This window comes from Leuciscus leuciscus (assembly GCF_965113295.1).
Source record: "Leuciscus leuciscus genome assembly, chromosome: 12".
Taxonomy (NCBI): domain Eukaryota; kingdom Metazoa; phylum Chordata; class Actinopteri; order Cypriniformes; family Leuciscidae; genus Leuciscus; species Leuciscus leuciscus.
Window position 1 is genome coordinate 38,678,771 of NC_138736.1, and position 24,868 is coordinate 38,703,638.

General features: G+C 37.0%; 1 protein-coding gene and 1 long non-coding RNA gene across 4 annotated transcripts in view; one reads left to right on the forward strand and one right to left on the reverse strand.

Moving 5' to 3' along the window:
- Positions 1–1,286: 1,286 nt before the first annotated feature.
- Positions 1,287–24,868, forward strand: part of trpn1 (transient receptor potential cation channel, subfamily N, member 1) — a 37,956-nt gene continuing 14,374 nt past the window's right edge. The window contains exons 1-15 of one of the 3 annotated variants that reach the window (XM_082185429.1): positions 1,287–1,565; positions 3,091–3,192; positions 8,757–8,852; positions 9,891–10,004; positions 10,171–10,275; positions 11,019–11,117; positions 16,144–16,245; positions 16,531–16,632; positions 17,093–17,191; positions 17,416–17,616; positions 18,754–18,855; positions 18,944–19,042; positions 19,633–19,761; positions 19,883–20,011; positions 23,316–23,432. In XM_082185429.1, the coding sequence (XP_082041555.1) occupies positions 1,428–1,565; positions 3,091–3,192; positions 8,757–8,852; positions 9,891–10,004; positions 10,171–10,275; positions 11,019–11,117; positions 16,144–16,245; positions 16,531–16,632; positions 17,093–17,191; positions 17,416–17,616; positions 18,754–18,855; positions 18,944–19,042; positions 19,633–19,761; positions 19,883–20,011; positions 23,316–23,432 (1,734 nt within the window). In that variant the 5' untranslated portion in view covers positions 1,287–1,427. Of the gene's footprint in view, positions 1,566–3,090; positions 3,193–8,756; positions 8,853–9,890; positions 10,005–10,170; positions 10,276–11,018; positions 11,118–11,723; positions 12,158–15,200; positions 15,775–16,143; positions 16,246–16,530; positions 16,633–17,092; positions 17,192–17,415; positions 17,617–18,753; positions 18,856–18,943; positions 19,043–19,632; positions 19,762–19,882; positions 20,012–23,315; positions 23,433–24,868 lie in introns of those variants that run through there. The other 2 variants (XM_082185431.1, XM_082185430.1) reach the window with 2 other exon arrangements.
- LOC309510620 overlaps positions 20,140–24,868 on the reverse strand; it is a 62,715-nt gene continuing 57,986 nt past the window's right edge. The window contains exon 3 of the long non-coding RNA XR_014210404.1: positions 20,140–20,209. This is a non-coding gene — a long non-coding RNA (uncharacterized lncRNA). The remainder of the gene's footprint in view (positions 20,210–24,868) is intronic.

Below are 24,868 nucleotides of genomic sequence, written 5' to 3' on the forward strand. Positions count from 1 at the left end.
TTTCTATAATAAAAGTATCCAGACTTGGTGCTAAAAGTCCTCGTTTAATACACCTAACGAATCAAAGGCACGATTTACACATTCTTCTCCAAATTATCTGACTTCAATAGGACCATTATTATGATTCATAATAGTAGTAATGATAATAATAATATAATTTATTAGATTATCTATATTCTGAAATTATGAGTGTTATTATTACACGTTGAGGAGATGCAAGTAGTGCTAGGAGAAGCGAGGTTAATCCAAACACAGCACTTTGAGGACATCTGCTGGTTCAAGCCGTGTACATGCAATGAACTTGTTAAATTACAGTTAAATTACTGTATGATGTGCAGTCTTTTGTTAATTTGTTGCACTTATTTTGTGCATTTTGCGACACTTTTACAGAGACAAAAATGTTAACGACTTAAAGTAAAAAAACTGGCTGAGATAATAGATTGAAATGTAGTTTAAAAATAAAGTTTGATTGGATTTTAATGAAACAATTTCTGATTGGCAAATGTCACGTGGTTCCTTTCGCGGAGTCTGTTCCGTTGAAAACAATTCGCGTAAAAAAATAGTATGGAAATATAATGGGTTTGTATTATAATACGCAAATACCAGAATATTAGATATACAAATATAAACAAAAACAACCAAATAAAAATAGCATATAATAGACTGAAATCTAATCTAAAACGGCCATATCTCTAAAATGATTTTAAATGTTTTATTTCTGACATGAAAAAAATAGCCTTGAAAGTCCAAATGCATTTATTCGACTTAATTAACTAATTAAAATTAAATTAAAAGTAAATTAAGTTATTTGATTGGTCAATAAAACATCACGTGGTGCGGCTCGAGGCGTCTGTTTCATTGAAACCAGAGGCGTTGAGAAAAGTATCATGAACCGTTTTTTTGTCTGACAAATGTACCATTTTACACACCAAACAAACCTGATATGGTCAAATAAAATACTTTTCCACGCAGATGGACCTGATTTCACCCTAAATTAGAAATGATCTAATCATATTTCATCATTATCAAAGTGGATACTGGTCCTGAGGTAAACGACAACATCAGCAGTTAAACGAGGACTTGTGCTATTTTCTTCGGAAGGATACACTCTGAGTCCAGCGGCTTGAGCTCCTATTATTCGGTCTCTTTTGCTGTGGGCTTGTTTCAATGGTCTTTTTTGTTGAATCCAGGGTAACAGGAGGAACTGAAGGCGGAGTTTGCAAACTTTAGCCCACCGCAGACAGTCGTCGGAGGAATGTCATGCTGGCTCTATACCTCCTACCAAGAGGGAGGAACCGTTAGACCCGCACCTGCACGCGCACTACAACACATCTGTCTTCATTTGATCTTTTAAACGGACATGCTTTTCTTATGGTGTTTATAGACCCGTACTGTTTAATTCCTCTGAGTTGATTGAGTGCTCTTATATGATGTCAGAAAGCTCTGGTGTCTCAGGGGCCCTTCAGCGCCTGATGCCTCTGGCCCTCAGGGGAGAATGGATGGCACTAGAACAGAAACTCAAGACTTTAGAAAAGGGAGATCCGGACATCTTCCACTTCGACGAGGTGAGATGCACAGCAGATGCATTTTATTATTGCATGCTTTAAAAAGTCATTATATATATAAAGAGTCATTATTATCATCACTCAAAATGTATTATGACTGCAATTATAGTATAGAGTAAAGTGTGATAAAGAGTCATTAACATTTATAAATATATAATATATAACATTTATTTATATATACAGCATTTTAGCATGTTTAGTTGTGCATATAGCTCTTTAAATCTGTGCATATACAGTAGGCTACCAGTCAAAAGTTGGAAACATTACTATTTTTGTGTGTGTTTTGAAAGAAGTCTCTTATGCTCATCAAGCCTGCATTTATTTGATCAAAAATACAGAAAAACAGCAATATTGTGAAATATTATTACAATTTAAAATAATGGTTTTCTATTTATACTTATAATATAATTTATTCCTGTGATCAAAGTTGCATTTTCAGCATCATTACTCCAGTCTTCAGTGTCACATGATCTTGTTGGAAACAGTTGTGCTGCTTAATATTTTTTTTTTTAACCTGTGATACTTTTTTCAGGATTTATTGATGAATAAAAAGTAAAGTAAAAAAAGAAAAAGAAAAGAAAGAACAGCATTTATTTAAAATATAAATCTTTTGTAACAATATACACTACCGTTCATAAGTTTGGGGTCAGTAATTTTTTTCTTTCTTTTTTTGAAAGAAATTCATACATTTATTCAGCAAGGATGTGTTAAATTGATTTTTTTTTAAAGTGATGGTAAAGATATTGCATCACAGGTTCAAGACTTTTAAATATTGAAGACAAGAAATATTAAGCAGCACAACTGTTTCCAACACTGATAATAAATCATCATATCAGAATGATTTCTGAAGGATCATGTGACACTGAAGTCTGGAGTAATGATGCTGAAAATTCAGCTTTGATCACAGAAATAAAGTACACGTTACTATATATTCACATGGAAAACAGCTGTTTTAAATGGTAATAATACTTCCCAATATTTCTGTTTTTTCCCAATAATTAAATTTTTTTGTATGAAATAAATGCAGGCTTAAAACTTTAAAAATAGCAATGTTTCCTAACTTTTGACCAGTACTGTATAATGTTAAATATGCATTTAACTAATCATGCTTCATGGTGCACCTTTTAGAGATTTAGATAGGTTTTAGATTAAATTTTAGTCTATTAGATTTTATCTGGTGTGCATTTTCTTTACATTTTATATATATTCTGGTATTTGCTGTTTTATAATAAACAATAATATATCTTACGTAATTGCAGTGCTGTAATGATTATATATAATTTTAATTTATTAATTTTCATAACTTCAGTACAGTAGCAGTTCTGTGCTTATGCAGTGTTCAAAATGCTTTATTATAAAATCCTTGCATTTTAATGAACCTCAGCATATTTTCTGCATCTGTATGTTCAGCATTTGTATTGATTTCCCTGCTGTGTAAAGCACACATGCACTTCAGCTCTGAATACACGCATCCGTGAGATATTGCCTGTGTTTCCTGATGATATATGTCCTCGCTGTCCCGCAGGAGTCTGGCTTGAGCCTGATGATGGTCGCGGTTCGAGAGAATCGTTTGTCTGTCGTTGACAGGCTTCTGGAACTGGGGGTCAATCCAAGTGACAAAACCAAGGTAGGAGTTTCCCACCGTCTGGACTCGTGTCTTAAATAACTTCACTCCGCTGTGAGAAAACCAGCACCCGCCACTCAACGCACATGTTGTTCATTACTAGCACGCAATTAAACTTTTAATGGAAACGGTTCGATGGCGTAGAAGCTTATTATAGAGCAAGTGCTGCCGATACTCTGGTCTGTAGATACGGCCCGAGTGCCTCCTTCAATAAATTCTTAGAGAAAAGTATCAGCAAACCTCTCCTACTTTAGTACTTGTTTTGGGGTTTGCTCAAATCATATTTTATGATCTTGTTTATTTTTTATGGAGTCATGAAATCTGCTCTACCGTATGTTGGTGTCAGTATCTGCTAGTTTTATAACTCGGTGAACGCCTCAGTGAATAATTGTGCCTCTGTGGGTGTTTAAAAGTGCAGCACGGATCAACAGCGAACACTAAGTTGGATCTGACAGGAAAAGTTGACGGAACTGCATGGAAAATTATATTTGTGTGAGAGTGAATGGGCGAGAGAGTTAAACAGCAAATCTGTCCGCTTGTCCAACATGTGCTATAGTCTCCCAAAAACATCAGCATTTTACATACAGTATTTAAAGATATTAGTACTTTTACTCATCAAGGATGCGTTAAATTGATCAAAAGTGACTTACAAAGGCAAGGCAAGTTTGTTTATATAGCACATTTTATACACTATGGCAATCCAAAGTGCTTTACACAGAAAGGAATTAAAATGATCACAAAATAAAAGATTATATTTCAAATAAATGCTGTTCGTTTAAACCTTCTATTCATCAAAGAATCCTGAAAAAATAAAAATTTATCAGTTTCCACAAAAATATACAACTTTTTTTTCAGCTTTGATCACAGGAATAAATTACACTTTACTATATATTTTAGATTGCAATAATACTTCACAATATTACTGTTTTTACTGTATTTTTGATCAAATAAATATGCAGCCGTTGTGAGCAGAAGAGACTTTTTTTCAAAAACATAAAAAATCTTACCGACCCCAAACTTTTGAACAATTTATTTGCTCTATTAGATTTATTAGCACGTGCTCTTCAGCTTGTTGTGAGTAAAAGCTATAAGATTATTAGCCTGGGAAAACCCAGACAAACTTCCGTCAAATTTAGATTTGCCCTGCAAGTAGTCTGGCGAAGAACCCATTCAAGCCCATTTCTAATCCGTCCAAATCGAGGCACCAATCAGAAACGTTGAGGCGGGCTTTACACGATGACGATCGCTCTGATTGGTTTTAGGTCTATCCAATTGTGCCCAGAGGCATTTGAACGACGTCCGTTGGTGAAGCCCCTTTGGAAATTAGTTATTAATGAAGCTTTGCCAGACCATAACTCAGTTACTACTGAGAATGGTCTGGTTTTAACCAGGCTATAATATTATATGAAGAAGAAAAAAACCTAATCAAATCATTTTGTCTTGAAAGAATTTGTTAAAAAAAAATTGAGTTCATACTGAGATCTCACATTTAATTACAGACTTATGGTATCTTGGCAAATCTAAGCAGTTTGAGACATTTTAGATATTTTCCTGAAACTCTAGAAAAGACACATGTGAAGTAACTTTGGTCTTTTTATCAGGAGAAACATCTGAGAACTTCTGCAAACGTCTCCAATTGTTCTCAAATTGAATTTCGCCGCTGTCTAGGTCGGAGGAACGCTTCATATTTATAGGAGATCTCATTTCCTTTGGGTAGATAAGAACGTTTCTGCTTGGAAAAATCTCTTTTGTAAGTCATCTGCTAAATGCATAAATGCAATAATATAAGTTTTATGAAGTACGAACAGTTTCGCTTTACAAGTGTAAAACAGAAGTGCCAGAGTTTTCCAAAGCTTCAAATCAATGTGGAAATGGATGTTGTGAACGTGAATGGGAACATTTTCTCATGGCTGGTGTGGTGGACTTGAGGTCAGTCTAATTCTTGTCAGGTGTTTTTACTTGTTGTGGTGACTTTACCAGCTAATTTATTTCAGAAGGGATCATGGGACAATAATAACTAGATTTTTACATTTCATTTCTATGTGAAATTTGCCAAAAAGACTAGGATGTTTAGCAGGTGTTCTGACTGATGGCTGCAATGTTGTTTCCACTCAACATGATTTTTAGATTCGTTTTTCGGCTCTACGTTGAGCTGCATTTACACTCTGAAAAATACTGGGTGGTTTCAACCCAAATTTGGGTCAAATATGGAAAAAATCCAATTAAAAATTTTAAATTACTTTTTTTTTTACCCAGCGTTTGGGCTTGTCCATATTTGACCCAAAATTGGGTTAAAACAAGCCAGCATTTTTAGAGTTTTTTTTTTTTTTTTGCTTTGTAAAGCTCATTGGTATAGCGTGTAAATCTCCAAAGTTGAGTTTGTCTGTTCTTGAGTTTCTCCAAAACCCATGAGGTCTGGATTCAGACCAGTGTCTGTTTCTCACTCGCATCACATGTATTGAATTACCCTACAGTTTTGAAATACTACTTTTGGGCATCGTGTGGTGAACGACAAGTGAATCAATCATTCACGGGATGGGGGGGGGGGGGGGGTCTGTCAGTCGATCTATCAAAACCGGTTTGGTAAGAAAGAAATGTGCATGAGTTTAGGAGTGGAAACCTCGCTGTGGTTAGTCCGAAGTGATTCACTAAAATATTCCTCTGCGTAATCTCTTCCATCTTTGGAAGTGTCTGGAATGTTCTTTACTGTGTGTTTAGGGGGTTTAGGAGTGCGGCGCGTGTGGCCTTTCTTCAGGTGATCCGGTGTCTTTGACTTGCTGTGGTTTAGACCAAACAAAGTAGATCAGAAAAACACACTGTCTGCATTTGAACCTCAAGGAAAGTATGAGCTACACTTAAAATAATTGTAAATTTTCTTGTCCTAGTTTCAAGTTTGGCATGGACTAGTGAAGCTAGTTGCTCAGATACAAAGGTTAGTCACAGGCTGTGTGTCTAAAACCTAGTGAGCTGCCTTGCTAGCATTAGCCGCGTTGCCATTACAGATTTTTTTGCGATATTTTCTAAATGTTGATAAAAAACTATTGCGAAATGAACTCTCGCGATAAGTCATTCCAGCAGTTATGGCGATGGATGTTGGTAGGTTTACGTATATCCCAGTCGCCAAACTATCCATTATTTTTAATGGAAGGAGACGTAGGCGTGTTATCCAAGCATTAATGGCAAGGAAAGACTCTTACACTGTGAGCGGCTCATATGAGGTGTTTCTGGGTGTTTCTCCCTCAGATCTGCTTCAAGGTCTTGATTGTGGCATTTCTTTGTGGTTTAAAATCCAGTATTCTCGTAATTATTTTGTATTTTATGAGTTTAATAAAGAACTCCGTCTCGTCTTCTGTCCGAACTAACCGTGTCATCTACGTCAGGTGACCTGTAAATGCGCAAAAACGGTTTCCATTGTAGTTTCGCGAAATAATCCTTTTTCTAATTGCCTGAAAAACCACATCATGAGAGCGTAAACACTTTTTCTGCGATATATGTGAGTTTTTGCGAAATTGACGTGTTTCCATTGGGCGTATTTTCTACTCGCAATTTCAATTTGCGCAGTTTGAAGGGTAATGGAAACGCGGCTAGTGCGTAAATAGGCCGCTTCCTTCTAAGGCATCATCATAACTGAACTGTAATCTCAGAATTGATTTGGAACGCTATAGGCAGAAACTCGACTTATAATTGATTCCTATAGAATTTGTTTCTAAGATAAGACTATGTGACTTAAATGTACTTTTAAATGTAATCATTAGCAGATGCTTTTATTCTAAGTGGCTTACAAATTAGGAAAATCACATGCAATTTGTCATTTTGTGAATATTTATAAAAAAAAAAAATATTTATTTTTATTTTAAATAGACACTATCATTCAGAAGTTTGGTGTTGGTAAGATTTTCTTAATGTTTTTTTTTGTTTTTTTTTTCTTCTGCTCACCAAGGCTGCATTTATTCAATCAAAAATACAGTAAAAACAGTGAAATATTATTTACATTTTAAACAGCTGTTTTGTATGTGAATATATATTAAAGTGTACTTTATTCCTGTGATCAAAGCTGAATTTTCAGCATCATTACTCCAGTCTTCAGTGTCACATGACCCTTCAGAAATCATTCTAATATGATGATTTGATGCTCAAGAAAAATTTCTGATTATTATCAATCAATGTTGAAAACAGTTTTGCTCCTTCATATTTTTGTGGAAACGTGACAGTTTTTCTCAGGATTCTTTGACAAACGGGGAAAGTTATTTTGATTCTGATGGCACATATCTTGAATAAATGACTTTAGATTCAAAGATTTGATCAAATCTGTGTCTGTCTTTCAGTGTTTCTAAGCCCAAACTGCTCCTGCCGCAGTTCAGTTGCCATGGAAACCCCTTTTTGGGTTCCATCCAGATCCATTTCATTATTTGACGCAATGTTTTCGACTAATGATGGTCATATAGAAAAGTGCTAACAGGGTTGTGTTTCAATTGATTTCTTTGTGGTTAGCCACACTATAAAGTTACAGCAGCATTAGCATGTTCCCTGCTGTAAACAGCTGAAATTGCAGTCTTGCAGGGGTTTTTTGTGACAAGGGAAGCATAGACGTTTCCAATACCAAAAACGACATATGATTAATCTAAATTCAATTCACCAGCCGCAACATTATTCTTAAACTGTGGTAATGTGGGTGCAGAGTCACTATGTGTCCAGTTTGCTTTGAGTTGTAGCTTGAAGGACGACAGCTAGCATCCTTTTCTTCATTTACTCAAAAGCTTACGAGATTATTGCTCATTCGGTAACTCTTGGTGATCCTGCTGGAATGTCCATCCAGCTGTGCGTGTGTGTGTGTGTGTGTGTGTGTGTGTGTGTCAGTGACTCAAAGCTGTCCTTGGATAACCTCTACAAGCATTATAACCGTCTTCAAAGACTTCAAATAACTCCTAGTGAAAGAGACAAAGACAATGAGGTCAATATAAACACTGGACCCAGCTAACAGGGAACGTTCTCTCAATGTTACCAGCAAACATGATTCCAGTAACGTTAATAGAACATCCGTTCAAAGTTATCAGGTCTTTAATAATGTTTTCAAAATGTTAGCACAAAAACATTATTTAATCATCTTTCATGGAACTTTTTTCCTGAAACTTTTTTCCTGAAACTTGTTCGTCATACATTTTTTAAATGCTTCAGAATGTTCAGGAAACATTCAAAAGTAACATTGTAAGAATGCTTGAAAAATTCTAAAATGGAATGTTCCAGAAACAACATTTCTAGATCATATGTTTGTTAGATGGGGAGGTTTACAGTAATTTTACAACATTTCAGAGATCATTTCACTAGAATGAACGATTTCCAAATTTCTCCTTATTTTATCAGTGTTATGACAGGAGCCGTTTAACTCACTAACACAAAAACTACGTCAGGCCATAGTTCAACATTTCAGATAGATTAAAATGTATATTAATCCAAAGAAAAACAGAGGTATGTGTCTCTGTGTCCTGAAATACACAGAGAATACCACTGAAAACCAATCACAATCTTGTGTTTAATAGCTGTTGTTGTGTGTTGTTTTTGTTGATCAGGACGGCAGATCAGCGTTACATGTCGCCGCCGCTCACTCCAAAGATGAGATCGTTAAACTACTGGCAAGAAAAACTGATCCCAATTTACCAGCAGGGGTAAGATGCTCAATTTACCCATCTTCATGTGATCACTTTCAGCCCACGCTGACATATCTGTGTTTCTGTGTGGGGGAAAACAAACCAATTCGTACAAATATTAGCAATAGTTTAATCTTTGCATGCATTTATTTAAATGTATTAATCATTAAAAAAAAATTCTTACTCAGTATTTTTGTTTTTTTTATCCCAAGTACAAATATCTAAACATCTTAAATCAAGATACATTTAGCAAAATGACAACATATTAAGTCTTGTTTTCTGAAAAATGTATCAAAATGAAGTGAGTTTATATTCAAAACAAGTCAGTGGGTCCAGAAAAATCTACTTAATTCAAAGGGAAAATAAGATTATTTTTCTGACCCCGCTGACAGTTACTTTTTTCTTGTTTTAAGCACAAACTCACTTAATTTTGATAACTTTTTCAGAAAACAAGTCTTAATATCTTGTATCTTGATTACAAGATAATCTTCATTGTTGATTGTCTGATATTTATACTGGAAAACAAGACAAAAAATAGTAAGAAAATAATTTTTGATGAAAACATTTAAACATCTGTATCGAGTTATACGTGGCCATCGCTCACACATTTCTTACTGTTGCACCTTTTTAATCAAGTAATTGGCATTGTTTTGTGTTTATACAGTCTTTAAATGTGATTATTCACTGACCTCTGAATGCATGATCGTGACCAACAACACAAACACGTCTCAGAAAACGTTTCCTGGTTGTACACCAACTCCTCAAAACTGCTGATTATCTTTACAGTATTAGTCTTATTTTCATTTATTTTTTTCAAACATTTTCACAAGAAACATTACAATAATCTATCAAGTTGTTCCCATAGCACTGAATGTTTAATTTTCAAACCCTCAAGAAATAAAAACAACATTTTGTGTATGAATCTCTTAAAGTTTACATGCTGTACTTAAAAGAATACCATGGTATTAACATGTCCAAAAAGCATGAATTACACAGTATTTTTGATAGTATTTTATTCTCACACTGATCTCATTTCACTCTTGTTCACACGTCCAGCCCAGTGGTCAGTTGCCCCTGCATTACGCGGCGTCTCGACCGACCGGAGGACTCGGAGTCGTGCAAACGCTGCTCAAGTTCAGCAGCAAAGACGCACGTCTGACACCAGACAAGGTACAAACACTTCGTTTGCTAACCTTTTAGCAGGCTCCTCCCCCTAGTGGGCGGTGTCATGTTTCATATTACAACATTCACTGCATGGTTTTAGAATCAAATCTTTTTCTAAGCTTGTAAAACACATATTGTTGGAAAGATCTGAGAAGTTTTCCTGTCAATCCAGGACGGCTGCCTCCCGCTGCTGCTGGCTGTCGAAGCCGGGAATGTTGGGATTGTACGGGAACTCCTCTCCGGCCAATCAGAGCCTCAGCTCAGAGCTGTGAAGACCGTAAGCGCCAGACCTGAGGATCACATTCATACGATCATTACTTGCTATTTGAATTGTCAAATAAATGAAGTGGAGTTAAGTAGCTGTAATGTAAAGCGTCTATTATTTCCAAACTCCATTTGTGGCGCTGACCAACATGTTTTCAATTATGGTTAAATGTAATGTCGTTTTCTTCAGATGAAAAGCTCTTCAAATGAAACTCTTTATACTTAATGCTCATAGCTCAAAATGTAAAAAATAAAAAAGTCTCATTGAAAAAGGCTGAAATTCTCGATAAAACAAACTCTTCATTTGTTCATTATTATTTATTTTATTAGTGTGGGAATTTAGTACAAAAAACTCTTTAAACTCTCAAGGAATGCTCAAGGAATGTCTATTAAGGATATTTAAAATACATTAAAATGCAATTCATTGAGAAAGTTACTGCAAAAAGAACAATTTTCCGCCAAAAAAATCTATTTGGTACAGCCTCTTTGTTGTCATGTGACACTACTCAATACATTTTTTTTTAGGTTGACATTAGTATCAATGTTTTTCAAAAAACACATGAATACAAAGATTGCCTCATAATTATTATTTTTTTTTTTTAAAGATGTTATAGATCCTCATGTGTCACTGACCCGTAACATCAAATCCAGAATCAAATGAGCTTGTTTTGAAGCAATATGACCCAATTTTGCATTCCAGGATGAATTGTATGAATGCATCTGATTTGTTTTGTTATGGTTGAATTGTGTTTCCAGGCAAACGGAGACATGGCGCTTCACATCTGCTGCAGACGGAAAGACGTTGACATGGCCAAAGTCCTGGTGGAGTTCGGTGCGAATCCGGACTCTCAGAATGTAAGGAGGTCACAGAAACTCACACACACCATCAAAAAGAACAAGCAAAACACATGCAAAAGGCTTTTCTAGTGTTGATTTGTCCTGTTTTTTGAGTCGTTGTTCTGTTGTTGCTTCCACCGACTTCTGTTGGGCTTCGATTGGTGTACAGATGATCTTATCAAACCATGAACATCCAGGAAAAACAGGAATCTTGATACAGTCTCATTAAACTTCAAAATAAACAAGTAAAAAAAAAGTTTGTCAAGAAAAACTTTGATTTTGGCTTGAGAAAGTTTGAAGTAGCTGTAAAAGCTTGAGGTTTGAAACAGTTTGAGAGCTTATGAAGAGCTGATGATCTGCTGTTGGTGAATTATGACATTGCCAATTGTGTATATTTGGATATTTGCATATATTATCTCCCTCATCTTTTTGAATGAGCAACCGGGACCTGGGCTGGGTTTCCCGAAACCTTCTTAACGCTACGTCGTTCTTAAGTTCCTCCTTAAGCTGCACCTTATCGTTAATACGTGTTTCCCGAAACGTTCTGTAAGTCATACGTTCGGAAGGTTGGTCTGGACCACTCTTAGCTTTACCTTATCACTGTTGCAGGTTTAAATCCTGCCGAGCACCGTACGTAAGATGTACACTTTTATTACTGAAATGCTGGAAAGTATTTACAAGAACAATATTTCATCGCAGCTCCACCTCAGCGAACAAAAATGGGAAAGAGAAGAAAGCACTTAAAAATTTGAAATGGTTATTATGGCAGCAATATATGATACAATTTTAAAATATGTACGCTTGGCTATTATAGGCTATTATAGTTTGGATAATTTTTTTATAATATCCCATGAGTCCTAATAAATGCAATTTCAACTATTTCCAAAGTGCTTCTTTTATAAAGAACACCGCTTTCTCACATAATGCAGTGAAACAGCCCCTGCACGAGAGAATAATTGATTCTCGAGTCATCGATATCAACCAATTCAGCAGCATCGCCACGGACAGCACCGGGTAACGTCGCACGTAAGATGGTATATCTTAAGCAGCTTCCTATGGTATGGTTCGGGGAACACGCCTAGCAATGGTATACCTTTAGTTAAAGGGTTAGTTCACCCAAAAATGTCATCATCAAAGTAGTCCATGTGACATCAGTCGGTTAGTTAGAATTTTTTGAAGCATCGAAAATACATTTTGGTCCAAAAATAACAAAAACTACGACTTTATTCAGCATTGTATTCTCTTCCGGGTCTGTTACTGTCTGCTGACGTGTCATCTGGTGCGTCCGAGCTTCCTTTACAGTCTGAAGAACAGCGTCTTACGTCAGGAGCGTCACTGACAACAGACCCGGAAGAGAATACAATGCTGAATAAAGTCGTAGTTTTTGTTATTTTTGGACCAAAATGTATTTTCGATGCTTCAAAAAATTCTAACTAACCCACTAATGTCACATGGACTACTTTGATGATGTCTTTATTACCTTTCTGGACATGGACAGTATATCGCACATAAATTTTCAACGGAGGGACAGAAAGCTCTCGGACTAAATCTAAAATATCTTAAACTGTGTTCTGAAGATGAACGGAGGTCTTACGGGCTTGGAACGGCATGAGGGTGAGTCATTTATGACATAATTTTCATTTTTGGGTGGACTAACCCTTTAAGTTATACCTTAAGAGTCTGTCTAAGAGACAACGTTATCGGGAAACTCAGCCCTGGTCATTAAAAATATAGATGTTAAAAGTATCAACACAATAATCTGTTTATTACCGTTCTTTAAACACATTATTATTGTATTAGCAAACTCCAGTATTGGTCGACCTCTAATTCGTATGTTTTGATATATTGATACATAAACCATTTCAGTAGACATACATATTGAATGAAACATCTTACATTTTCAGTTCAAAAGTGAACTCAAAACTCTTTTTCCATGTTATTAGCAGAATCCAGATCACTTTTTGAGAAGTCATTAGCCTGGGGATTCAAATACTTTTGAATGGAAATGTATCATAATTTGTGTTTATGCAGATTGATTGTCTACTGATGTGACTTGTGTTTAGTTTAGATTGAATAATCCAGACGTACTTTTTTCCTGCGACTGTATTCCAGGTTTCTTTAAGGCACTGCATGTACTTGCATTTTCCACCACAGTTGTACAGTAAATTGACCCAGATATGAGAGCCAGGAACAGAAAAGAAGAACAGATTTGATCCCACTGAGAGCTCTGATAAGAAAAGACACGAGACAATGACAGAAATGTGGATTGAGGTAATGGGTGGAAGTGAGATAATGGATTTTGGAGGAGTTTTGAATAAGGAAAAGGCAGATTTTGTACCCGAGGGCCTCGTTGACATTATTGCCCCTTTTGATTGCTCACCATTTCTGTCTCCATTTCCTCCTGTCTGTAGCGGGAGACCCATCAACAGTCTCAGAAACATCCGTGACAATTATCCTCTGAGGATGATCAGAGAGTGTGATTGCTGATCAGTTCAGCCACATCCAGTACAGATGACTGATTCCTCTACTGGGTTATTTTAGTGGTACTTGCACACTACATTTACATTTATTCATTTAGCAGACGCTTTTATCCAAAGCGACTTACAAATGAGAACAATAGAACCAGTTAAACTAACAATAGGAAAACAAAATGCAAGTGCTATGACCCTTCCCAGTTTAATCTAACGCAGTACATGTATTATTATTTTTTTTTTACTATTATTGTTTTTATTAATATTTTGAATTAGCTATTATTTTTTACATTTTCAGTTTTCACTTTAATTTTAGTTCAATTATGAAAACTCTTAAAATAGTTTTGGTATGTTAATGTATTTGGTCTTGGCAGACTACAGCTGCTGGAGAGCAAGTATGGATTTGCTACTGCTAATAGATACACAGACACATGTAAGACATGTACATTGGCTGCAGGATCAGCATTATCAGCTTTATTTCACTGAACAAAAATGTTTTAATAGGTTTAGTTTTAAATAACGATAACAACCCTTTTCCCCTCCTGCATTTTTATGTAAATTATCTTCTGTCATGGCAAAGCTATGAAGCCAAAATAAATCCATGTATGTTTCGTTGTTGATGATGATGATGATGATGATGATGATGGCAAATATTCATCACTACATTAATTCATCTCTAGTGCTCTTACAAGATATTGAAGACAAAAGAAACAGGCACTAATGAAATCCACTGGAGGCAAGTTGAGATGAGGACCCAAACGCAAAATTAATTATCAAACATAAAACAAAAGCATGATCAGGCATGGAAAACTCTAAACTAAAACAGGAACATAAAACCAAAACTAGAAAACAAGAAACCAGATCTGGGACATGTAACAAACAGTACTCGACAAGGACACAGGGCAAACATGAGGGCTTAAATACATAGACTAATTACAAGACAGGGAACACCTGTGAACAATGATCAGATGATTAACCAATGACAAGACACATGGCAGGATCACATGACAAACAGGGAATCACCTGACAAGACACAGAAACATGACAATGACAAGAAACAAAACCCAAACCGTGACACACGCCATGTAAAATCGACTATAATACAATTTAAAATATTAGTAATTTAATTAAACACTAAAATGCTTTAAGAAATTCAAATAATAATTCAAATGATTAAAAATAGTTGTAATTTGATTATAACCGACTCCTGTGCATTACAGTAATTGTATTAATTAGCCATAATTACTGTAATACCCATTAATTGAGGGTATGTGAGGATGAAAATGTGCTGCATTTGCGTAGGGTCCTGTCACCCCTGTTGTGCTCTTTAGCCGAGTATTGTTTTATTTTGTTCGCTATAACAGCTGTCAATTGCAAGGGTGCGTGAACTTGGACGGGCACATAGCCTGCAATTGATCTGCTCCAACAGCCAGAACTGGACAGGGTGTTTGGAGGAACACTGGGCTTTTTGGAGGGTGGTCCGGCCGCAGTGAGACTGAACCCTCCCCTCTTCCAGTCTGGATGATCAGGACTACTTCGGTGTCTCAGGGTCCAGCGTAATCCCAGGCCGGGTTCCCTGACGCTTAGGCGAGAAGCGTTTCGCCTGATGAGGGCGCTGTCGTCTCTCAGTCGCTGGTTTGGCTGGCTGCTGAGTCAGCATAGGCCTCTGGCGATCAAGCGTGCGTGCGTGTAGATCACTGCACTGTTATTGCTGTGCAGTAGCACTGCGTTATTTTATAAAAGACTTCAGTAATCGGAGAAAAAGGGGTTTTCCCCATCGTGTCTAGCAGACGCAATACGAAGTGACCGTTCGAATGGGATCCTCTTATTGCTGCTTTGAAAAGCCCAAGAAACCTCAAAGTCATGAATATGAAAGGACCTTTCGACATATGTTCATATTTCTCTAGTTTTGTTGGAGACACTATGCTAGCATTAGAGGTTTGAGGTATGAAGATCAGCACGGAGCCGGTTGTTTCTCTTCAGGCCACGTGAAAAAGGGTTGCACACAAAAATCCTACTTTGAAATGTAAGGAAAGAAGCCAGTCTTCACCGTCACTGAGCGCTAGCTTTAACGTCTGCCGGGACGGCTGGGAGTTTCTGGAACGATCAGGAGTTTTCTGTGATGTTTGGAAAGGAATGAAGGTTGAGTTTGAAGGGTGGATGGATGGAGGAAGATGTTTGTCCTGTTAAAGGCCAGTGAGCAAGTATGAACTTGTAGAAGGTTATGTGCATCAATACAGTAATATTCCCAAATTGAAGAAGCACTGATGGATTGTGCTTCATATTTAAGTGCTTTCTGATCAGTTATTCATCGTTCAGTAGACGCCTGTGTTCATTAGAGAGCATCCGAGTGCTTCATCTTTATTTGAAGCGCACACGCTCGCATTATTTACAGCACTGAAACCAATAAAGAGACACTGAGGTTTACTAATACACAGAACATACAAGTCAATGTTAGAAATGCACAGATCGTGTGAGCTGACATTCAGATTTCCTATTCTGTGAGATTTCTCCAACTGGATTCGACAGCGTGGCGTTGAGCTAATTACCCAGCATGCCTTGTTTGTCCACAGAATGAGTGGCAGACTCCTCTGCACATCGCCGCTCTGGAAGGAGACGAGAACATGCTGAAGTTGTTATACCACTGCAAGGCCAGTCCCAACATCTTAGACAAGGTGAGACAGAAAGACACAAAGAGAGGAAACTTATTGGAGTATGGTTTACAAGAAAATACTATTTTCAATTTTTCTACTTCACAATTTTATGTTTGATTCAATTAGTTCTCTCAGAAATCCATCCATCCATCCATACATACATGTATATATCTATCCATTTATTCTTTTGCCAATTCATCCCATCCATCCATATATCTGTCCATGCATACTATACATGATAGAGGTGTGTTTTTGTCATGTGGCTGTTGTTGATTTGTTCACTTCTTTCTTTCTCTTCTGTCTCAGATGGACAGATCTCCTCTACACATCGCAGCAGAGCAGGGACACACCAATGTCGTCGAGATCCTCACAGAGAAATTCAAGTCATGTGTGTTAGCAAGAACGAAGGTGACTCGCTTTCAAACCATTTGTTATCGCTTACACATACTAAATGCATAGAAAATGTAAAGACAGAATTTAAAGTTGAGGAATAAAAACAGACACAAACGAGTCAATAGTTGTCCAACATTAAGAGTATAGAGCTACACAATGAATGTGGAGTTCATATTGAGATCTTTGACTTTTAATTGCAGTCTTTGAGTGCACATTAAAAGATACATATGATGAGATTACTGTAATCTATTTCTCAGGAGAAACGTCTGAGAAGCAGGAGATTTCAGCAAAAGTTTCCATTTGTTTATCAAATATATCATTAATGTAATTGCTGTCTAGAAAACAAAGAACTGAGAAATAAAGAGATCGCATATGTTTCTCTTTTATGGTCTTGAACACACTAAATGTGTTATTTCCCTGTGCTGTAATCCGTGAACATGTTTCTAATGAATCTCTTCCGGATGATCCCGTACAGGACGGCAACACACTTTTGCACATCGCGTCCCAGTGCGGTCACCCTGCGACTGCTCTCACGCTCCTGAGGAAAGGCGTCTTGTTGCACATGCCAAACAAGGTACTGAACACATCAGGGAAACTAGCTTAGAGTAGATTAGTAGATTGATTACCACAAGTGTGACGGCCTGAAGATCAAATCTTGTTTCATATTATAACTCTGGTTGTTGAAGGGTAAAATGTTTGGTTAGATACAGAGCATCTTGTTTTCTGAACTGTTTGTGACTAAACATATTTATATAATGTATTATTGTGCATAGTTGGATGTTGTGTAATTTTTGGCAGTCAGGGGCGGTTTGTCTTCACGCCGCTGCTAAGAAAGGCCACACGGCTGTAGTGAAGGCTCTGCTCCAGAAGGGGGCGCATGTGGACGCCACCACTAAAGATGGACGGACGGCTCTTCACATCGCAGTGGAGAACTGCAAGCCACAGGTGGTGCAGATGTTACTGGGATTCGGGGCACATGTGCAGCTCAGGGGAGGAAAGGTAACGAGAACACCTTAAAAAAACGGTTACACTTCATTTTGAGGAGTCATTGTTACAGTGTAATTATATATTTAAGTACTGAGTAATATTTAGCAACTACATGTACTTACTATAGGGTTAGGGTAGGGTTTGGTTGAGGGTTAGTTGCATGTAATTTTGCATAATTTACTGTTATTACTATGGTAAGTACATGTTGTAACAAGGACACTGTAAAATAAAGTGTTACCCATTTACACCAGAAATTTCCATCAGAGTTCAGTGAGATGTTATTTAAAAGGATAATGTCAACTAATTTAAAATAAATGTATTGCATTAATTAGCATTAATGAACATTTGCATACCCTCTAGCTTGCTTCCTAATCTAGCTGTCTAATAAATAAACCTGGTGCTGTATTTTATTAATATTGTTGGCTCTTTGACAAATTGCTTTTATTCCTCTTTTGTAAGTCGCTTCAAATAAAAGCGTCTACTAAATGCATAAATGTAAATGCTAAATCTTTGTTGTTAATTAAAATGCAGCTGTTTATTGTTAGTTCATGTTAACTCATTAGGCTAAATGATATTGAATGATATAACTTTTTATTTTAATAATGCAAGTTAGGGTAATTATAGTGAACTAAAACCATAAAAAAACATTTTGTTACTTGAAATAAAATAAACATTAACTCTAATAAAATACAAAATAATTTAAAAAATAAACTTGTTTTATTTCAGCTATTTGCCTAGGAAACAATTCTCATATTAATTTAGTTTAAAATGTATTATTATCAAAATAACTAAAACTAAACTGAATTAAAATGACAGAGAAAAAGGTCAAATAGACATAAAAGACAAAAAATAAAATGAAAATGAAAAATATAAATTTTAAAATAAAAACTACATCAAACTATTAATAAAAAACAGAATAGATTGTCAGTTATAATAAAATAACAGTGGTATTAGTAAATGTTGAAAGTAACATTAACTGAGATGAATAAATACTTTATAAGTATACAAACTGTATCAGTGCAAGAAAAAAAAAATGGTTCCGGCTATTTTAGTAAAAAAAATTAAGGAAAGTAGTTGGTATATACGTTGGATTTACAGGGAACGAAAGCAAACCCTTGGTTCGTGTGTGTGTGTGTATCCTCTATTCAGGCGCAGGAAACCCCTCTGCACATCGCAGCGAGAGTGAAGGAGGGTGTGAGAGCGGCTGAGATGCTTCTGAAGAGCGGCGCGGATGTGAACGCAGAGCAGGAGGTCGTCAGAAGGGGGCGTCACTGAGTCACACAGTTATACTGGATGTTCTGTAACATGGCACTGAAACTGTGTTTTCCTCTCTCATCAGAATGGAGAGACCGCTATGCATGTAGCCGCGCGTCACGGCGCTCTGGAGATGATGCGAGCGCTGATCCAGGAGGGCGGCGACGTCACATGGAAATCGAAGGTACGTTACCAAACATTCCTGGAGAGATACTGCATCTAAAGCTGAGACACTGCAAGCAAAAGTTAAACAATAAAACATTTAAATAAAATACATGATGGCTAATGCATTAAATGATATTAATACATACAAACTCACTAATGATACAGAATCATAAAAATATATATTAATAAAAAATTTCTGTGGTAACATTTTATATTGAGGTTGTATATATTAACATTATTGACAAACTGTCAAATGATAAACAATTTTGTGAAAATATATAATAAAGATTGTAGTCAATAAATTATATTTAAATAATAAAGTGTTGAATTTAATTTCTAAAACACAAAACTGATATTAAAGGTGTGTGTGTGTGTGTGTGTGTGTGTGTGTATATATATAGTGCTTACATTTAATATCTTTTTTAATTTTTTATTAAATTCAACCCACCCACCCCACTTTTTAAAATCTATTTCGTACAATATAAGATATAGCTATACTAAGATTTAAATTACATATATATTATAATTTTTTTATTAACTTATTTATTTGCAGTCATTATATCTATCTGTCTGTCTGTCTATCTATTTTTTATATCTTTTTTTATTCAGGTTGATGAAAACTCTCTCCATGTTGCGGTGCGTCACTGTCACGCTCCCGTGGTGGAGGAGATCTTAAACTCTCTGACCAATGAGAGAAGCCGTCAGGAGGCGGAGCTCTGCGTCTGTGAAGGGAACCAGGTCAGACTCAAAGATAAATAAATGATAATGATGTGATAAACTACAAATGCACCAGAGACAAATGAAACCCAGCATGCTTTGCTTGTGCGTGGTGGTGGTGGTGGTTTGGCGCCCCCTGCAGACTGGTGAGACGCCACTGCACCTGGCAGCTCAGCTCAGGAGGGACTCAGTGCATCGGGCGGATGAGGACATCTGCATCATCAAGACCCTGATGGAGCATCATGCTGACATCACTGCCGTCACCCGAAAGGTGTGTGTCGACCAGTCACATAATGGGCCCTATTTTAACGATCAAAGCGCATGGTCTAAATGCACGGCGCAAGTGCACTTAGGGTGTGTCCAAATCCACTTTTGCTAGTTTAACGACGGGAAAAATGGTCGGCGGTCCCGGCGCATGGTCTAAAAGGGTTGTCCCTATTCTCTTAATGAGTAATGGGTGTGTTTTGGGCTTAAAGGTATAGCGGAGGATTTTCCCGAATTTTAGAAAAGAACCGCCCTCTCAACTTTTTGAAAAAATGCACATGCGCAACACTCTCCCTGCTCCCGAGAGGGAACGCCTATTAAACGTGTGCACGAGAGAGCATGCACGAGCTAATCATAGCTTACATTAACTTTTACTAGCAGTGATTTTAAATGGATTTCTCCAAATAGCATGCCAAACTTTACCTGTCAAGTAGAAACTTCGCGACTGAGGCATCAGTGGGAAGCCCAACCTGTGTTTTGAGCGCACGCCATCGTGTGAATCGTGTGCACGAGCACGTACGACGGCCTTACGTAAACATATCACCAGAATGATTGACACTTAGGAGGACCAATAGTCTTGATGATCCACCCGGAAAAAGAAAATCCTCCGCTATACCTTTAACGTGCAATAAACCAATCAGAGTCTCATCTCCCATTCCCATGGCGGATTTTTTATTTACGTTGTGGAATTTGCAAGCGGAAAGACTGAACGCGTCTCCAGAGAGGGAAAGGATCTGCTCGTGCACAACGTTAAAGCTGTGTGTGTGTTTGTGTGTGAGGTTAAAGCGCTAGCAGATCATCTACAGCAGTGGTTCCCGACCTTTTTTTGTCTGAGACCCCCTTTTTCCCAAGAAAATATTTTAGGGCCCCCCTTCACATTTAATGATATTTTCGCTCTTGTAAGCTTGCAGCAAGGATGACAAAATATGTTGTTTTCAAACAAACGGTATGTTTACTATAAACAGATATGTTAATGCACAAATAATAGCCTATAATATTGATAATACAATAACAAAAACATTAGTAGGCCCTTTGTAATTTAAAAAACGTAAGCCTAGGAGTAGCCTATAAATTTGCCCTATTTTAAATGCAATAACAAAAATAACAGTATTCACACTTGTGTGTAGGTAAAAAAAGAATGAATATAGGCTATTACTAAATGACTTCTGTCTGGGGCCTCAATACTTGCATGTTGTTTTGTGAGGCTTTATCAATGTGAGGCTTTATTTTTGAGGCTTTTGGTGCTATAGCGAGCGATAATAAACTTGCGTTTATTACTGTAACAGAATAATGCGTCTTTCGGAAGAACATTGTAGCCGGAACTACTTCTCTCTCTGTGTCCGTCTATGACGAGTCACGCAGGTACTGGGCTACTCCGCAGCGGCAGCGATCCGAACCAGTGTGAAATAGTCCCAATGTAAACACTTATTATAGGTGTACCATTGTGATTCAGGATAAGACAAAAAAACGGTTTGGAAAATGGATTCATGATGAACTCGCTCATTAAATAAATTTTGAACAGAAAAAAGTTAAGGACTCTTATTTAATGCAAATTGCTCAAAACTTTTCAAAATATAACGCGACCCCCCACAGAGCTCGCTGAGGCCCCCTTGTGGGCCGCGACCCCCCTGTTGGTAGGCCTGTCACGATAACAAATTTTACTGGACGATAAATTGTCCAAGAAATTATTGCGATAAACGATAATATTGTCATTCGAGACCATTTTCATCTAATATAATGATAATGGCATAATAATGCAGGTACACCTTTTCAAAGATCTATAAACTTTTATTTCTTAAGAATATTAAACATTGAAAACGGAAAACATTTTAAATATCCACAAAAAATTAAGAAAAACAACCAAAACCAATAAAAGCAATGGTCTGCAGTGTCTGTTAACAAAAAAATTCACTTGAATAAATACCAAAAACAATGAATAAAATGGATGTAAACAAAATTGCACTTCAAAAAAGATTAAACATTAGGCTCAGACATAAATAGTGATGCATTCCATAACAGGCAAAACTGCCGGTTAGGACATTTGTAAACAAATTTAAAAAAAGCCTCAACAGGCCATATCACACAATTTTGCACTGTCCTCCTGTTACTTTTTCGACTAAACAAACGCCCGAGTGATTGTGTAACTTACTGTCGGGAAGACGGAGACGCACTTTATTGCGTGTATATGCTACGCACTGAAAATACTTGGTTAGGATTAGGGGTGAGGAGTGCGTGCGACGTATTACACGCCATAAAGTGCGTTTCATATGCACGCAAAAACAATTTTTTGCGTATAAATCAATATTGAAATGGCACGAGAAATAACATTCATGGTATAGATACGCATTTTCATGAGATCGGGCTCGCTGTCGCGTTTGGCTTTGAAACCAATTCCATCTTTTTCTTTTTTTTCCCTCCAACTCACAACTAGCGTCTTTTCTCTCTCCCGGCAGTCGCCGCGAGCAGTCCCGCCGGCGCTTTCCCATACAAAGACCATGTGACTGACTAGCGCCGCGGTGCCGCCTCCCCACACAAAGACCATGCAACTGACAAGGGGGTTCACTCCTCCTATACGCTAAGGAACCGAGAGTGGTCATCCAGTCTCTTTGGTAGAGAGAGAGAGAGACGAGGAAAACAAACAAGCATGCAAATGGAATTATCGCGGCCGGAAAAATTATCGAGCTCATTTTTTTTATCGTGCGATTAATTGATTTATTGACTATCGCGACAGGCCTACTTGTTGGGAACCGATGACCAACAGGACTAGCCGGATTCCACCATATCTTTATGTACACAATAATAATCTTTTACATTGTAATCCTTTTATTTTTAATATTTGGCATGTTTGTGTGCTGCTGTGCATCCTTGTGTGTGTAATAAGCAGAGTGTGGGTGTAATAAGCTGAGTGTACGCGCGTTGTGGACCCGCCTATAGGTGCACATTACTAACACGCTCTTTAAATAACAAAAAAAATATTGCGCCATTGACTTTAGCCCAGGTTTCAGTTGGTCAATGGCTCAGTCTATTTCTGTTCCTCAAAATAGCAACGCGCCAACAATGCGCCAGAACACACACCTCGTTTTCAGACCAGCAGCCTATGGGCGCACAGATGGGTGCAAATGCATTTGCTATTTAAACAACAATAAGAGTTTTCATGCAAGACGTGAGAATGAAAACTGCGTCAGGCTGAAACTAGCAAAAAACACTTGCGGGTGTATGATAGGGCCCTATGCGTGTTTGAGAACACACATTTTTAAACCAATCTGATCAGTATTCAGTAAGCTAGTATTCTGAACATGTTGCTTTACTAGAGTGGAGAGACGCCTCTTCATTACAGCGCCAGGGTGGGAAATACTGCCGTTCTTCAGGAGATGCTCAGTAACGTCCCCACCAACCAGCTCCAGACTGCCATCAACAAACACACCAAGGTACGAATCAACATGAGATCTGCTTCACATCTCAGAAAGTGATCTGGCACTTTATTAAAGGGTTAGTTCACCCAAAAATGAAATTTCTGTCAGTAATTACTCACCCTCATGTTGTTCCAACCCCGTAAGACCTTCGTTCATCTTCGGAACACAAATTAAGATAATTTTGATTAAATCTGAGAGCTGTCTCACTCCTCCATAGGCTTCTAAAGACGTTATAACTTGCTGGCCCAGAAAATGCATTAAAGACATCGTTAATATAGTCCAAGTGACTACAGTGGCTCAATCTTAAGTTTATAAAGCGACGAGAATACTTTCTGTGCGCAAAAACAAACAAAAATAATGACTTTATTCCACTATTCATTTCCTTCTCTCTGGGCCTCGAGTTTTTTCACGTAGTGTTTTTGCGCAGCACGTCTGTGTTGCACGTCACACGTAGGCTCACTATTGGCCGACGCTGGTCATGTGTGTAATGCGTGTGACGTGCAACACAGAAGCGCTGCGCAGTTATCCTACGTGAAAAAACTCGAGGCCCAGAGAGAAGGAGATGAATAGTGGAATAAAGTCATTATTTTTGTTTGTTTTTGCGCACAGAAAGTATTCTCGTCGCTTTTTAAACTTAAGATTGAGCCACTGTAGTCACTTGGACTATATTAACGATGTCTTTAATGCATTTTCTGGGCCAGCAAGTTATAACGTCTATAGAAGCCTATGGAGGAGTGAGACAGCTCTCAGATTTCATCAAAAAGATCTTAATTTGTGTTCAGCAGAAGAAAGAAACTCATACAGGTTTGGAACAACTTAAGGGTGAGTAATTACTGACAGAATTTTCATTTTTGGGTGAACTAACCCTTTAAAGGGATAGTTCACTTAAAAAATGAAAATTTTGTCATCATTTACTCACCCTTAAGTTGTTCCAAACCTGTATGAGTTTCTTTCTTCTGCTGAACACAAATTAAGATCTTTTGAATAATATGGGTAAGCAAACAGTCCCCATTGACTTCCATAGTGTGGGAAAAAAATATACTATGAAATACTATGCTCTCTATGAAATAGTATGCTCAATACTATGAAAGTCAATGGGGTCCAATCAACTGTTTGGCTACTGAGATTCTTCATAAATATCTTCTTTTGTGTTCAGCAGAAAAATTTGGAAAAAATTCCTCTGAACACTAATAAAATGGTTTTGCTTGTGTTATTTTCTTATATACTATTATAATTTGTATTACTATTTTGGATAAGGTTTTATTTTTATATTTTCATTTAAATTAAATTTAAATTTTTAGTAATTATGTTGCTTTTTTCACTTTTAAATATTACTTTTTAGGATTCATTTATTTTTAGGTTTAATTTTAATTTAATTTAATTTTTATTTTTATTCAGTTTTATTGATTTCCAGTTAGTAATTCAAGTGCTTCAACTTATTTCAGTTAGTT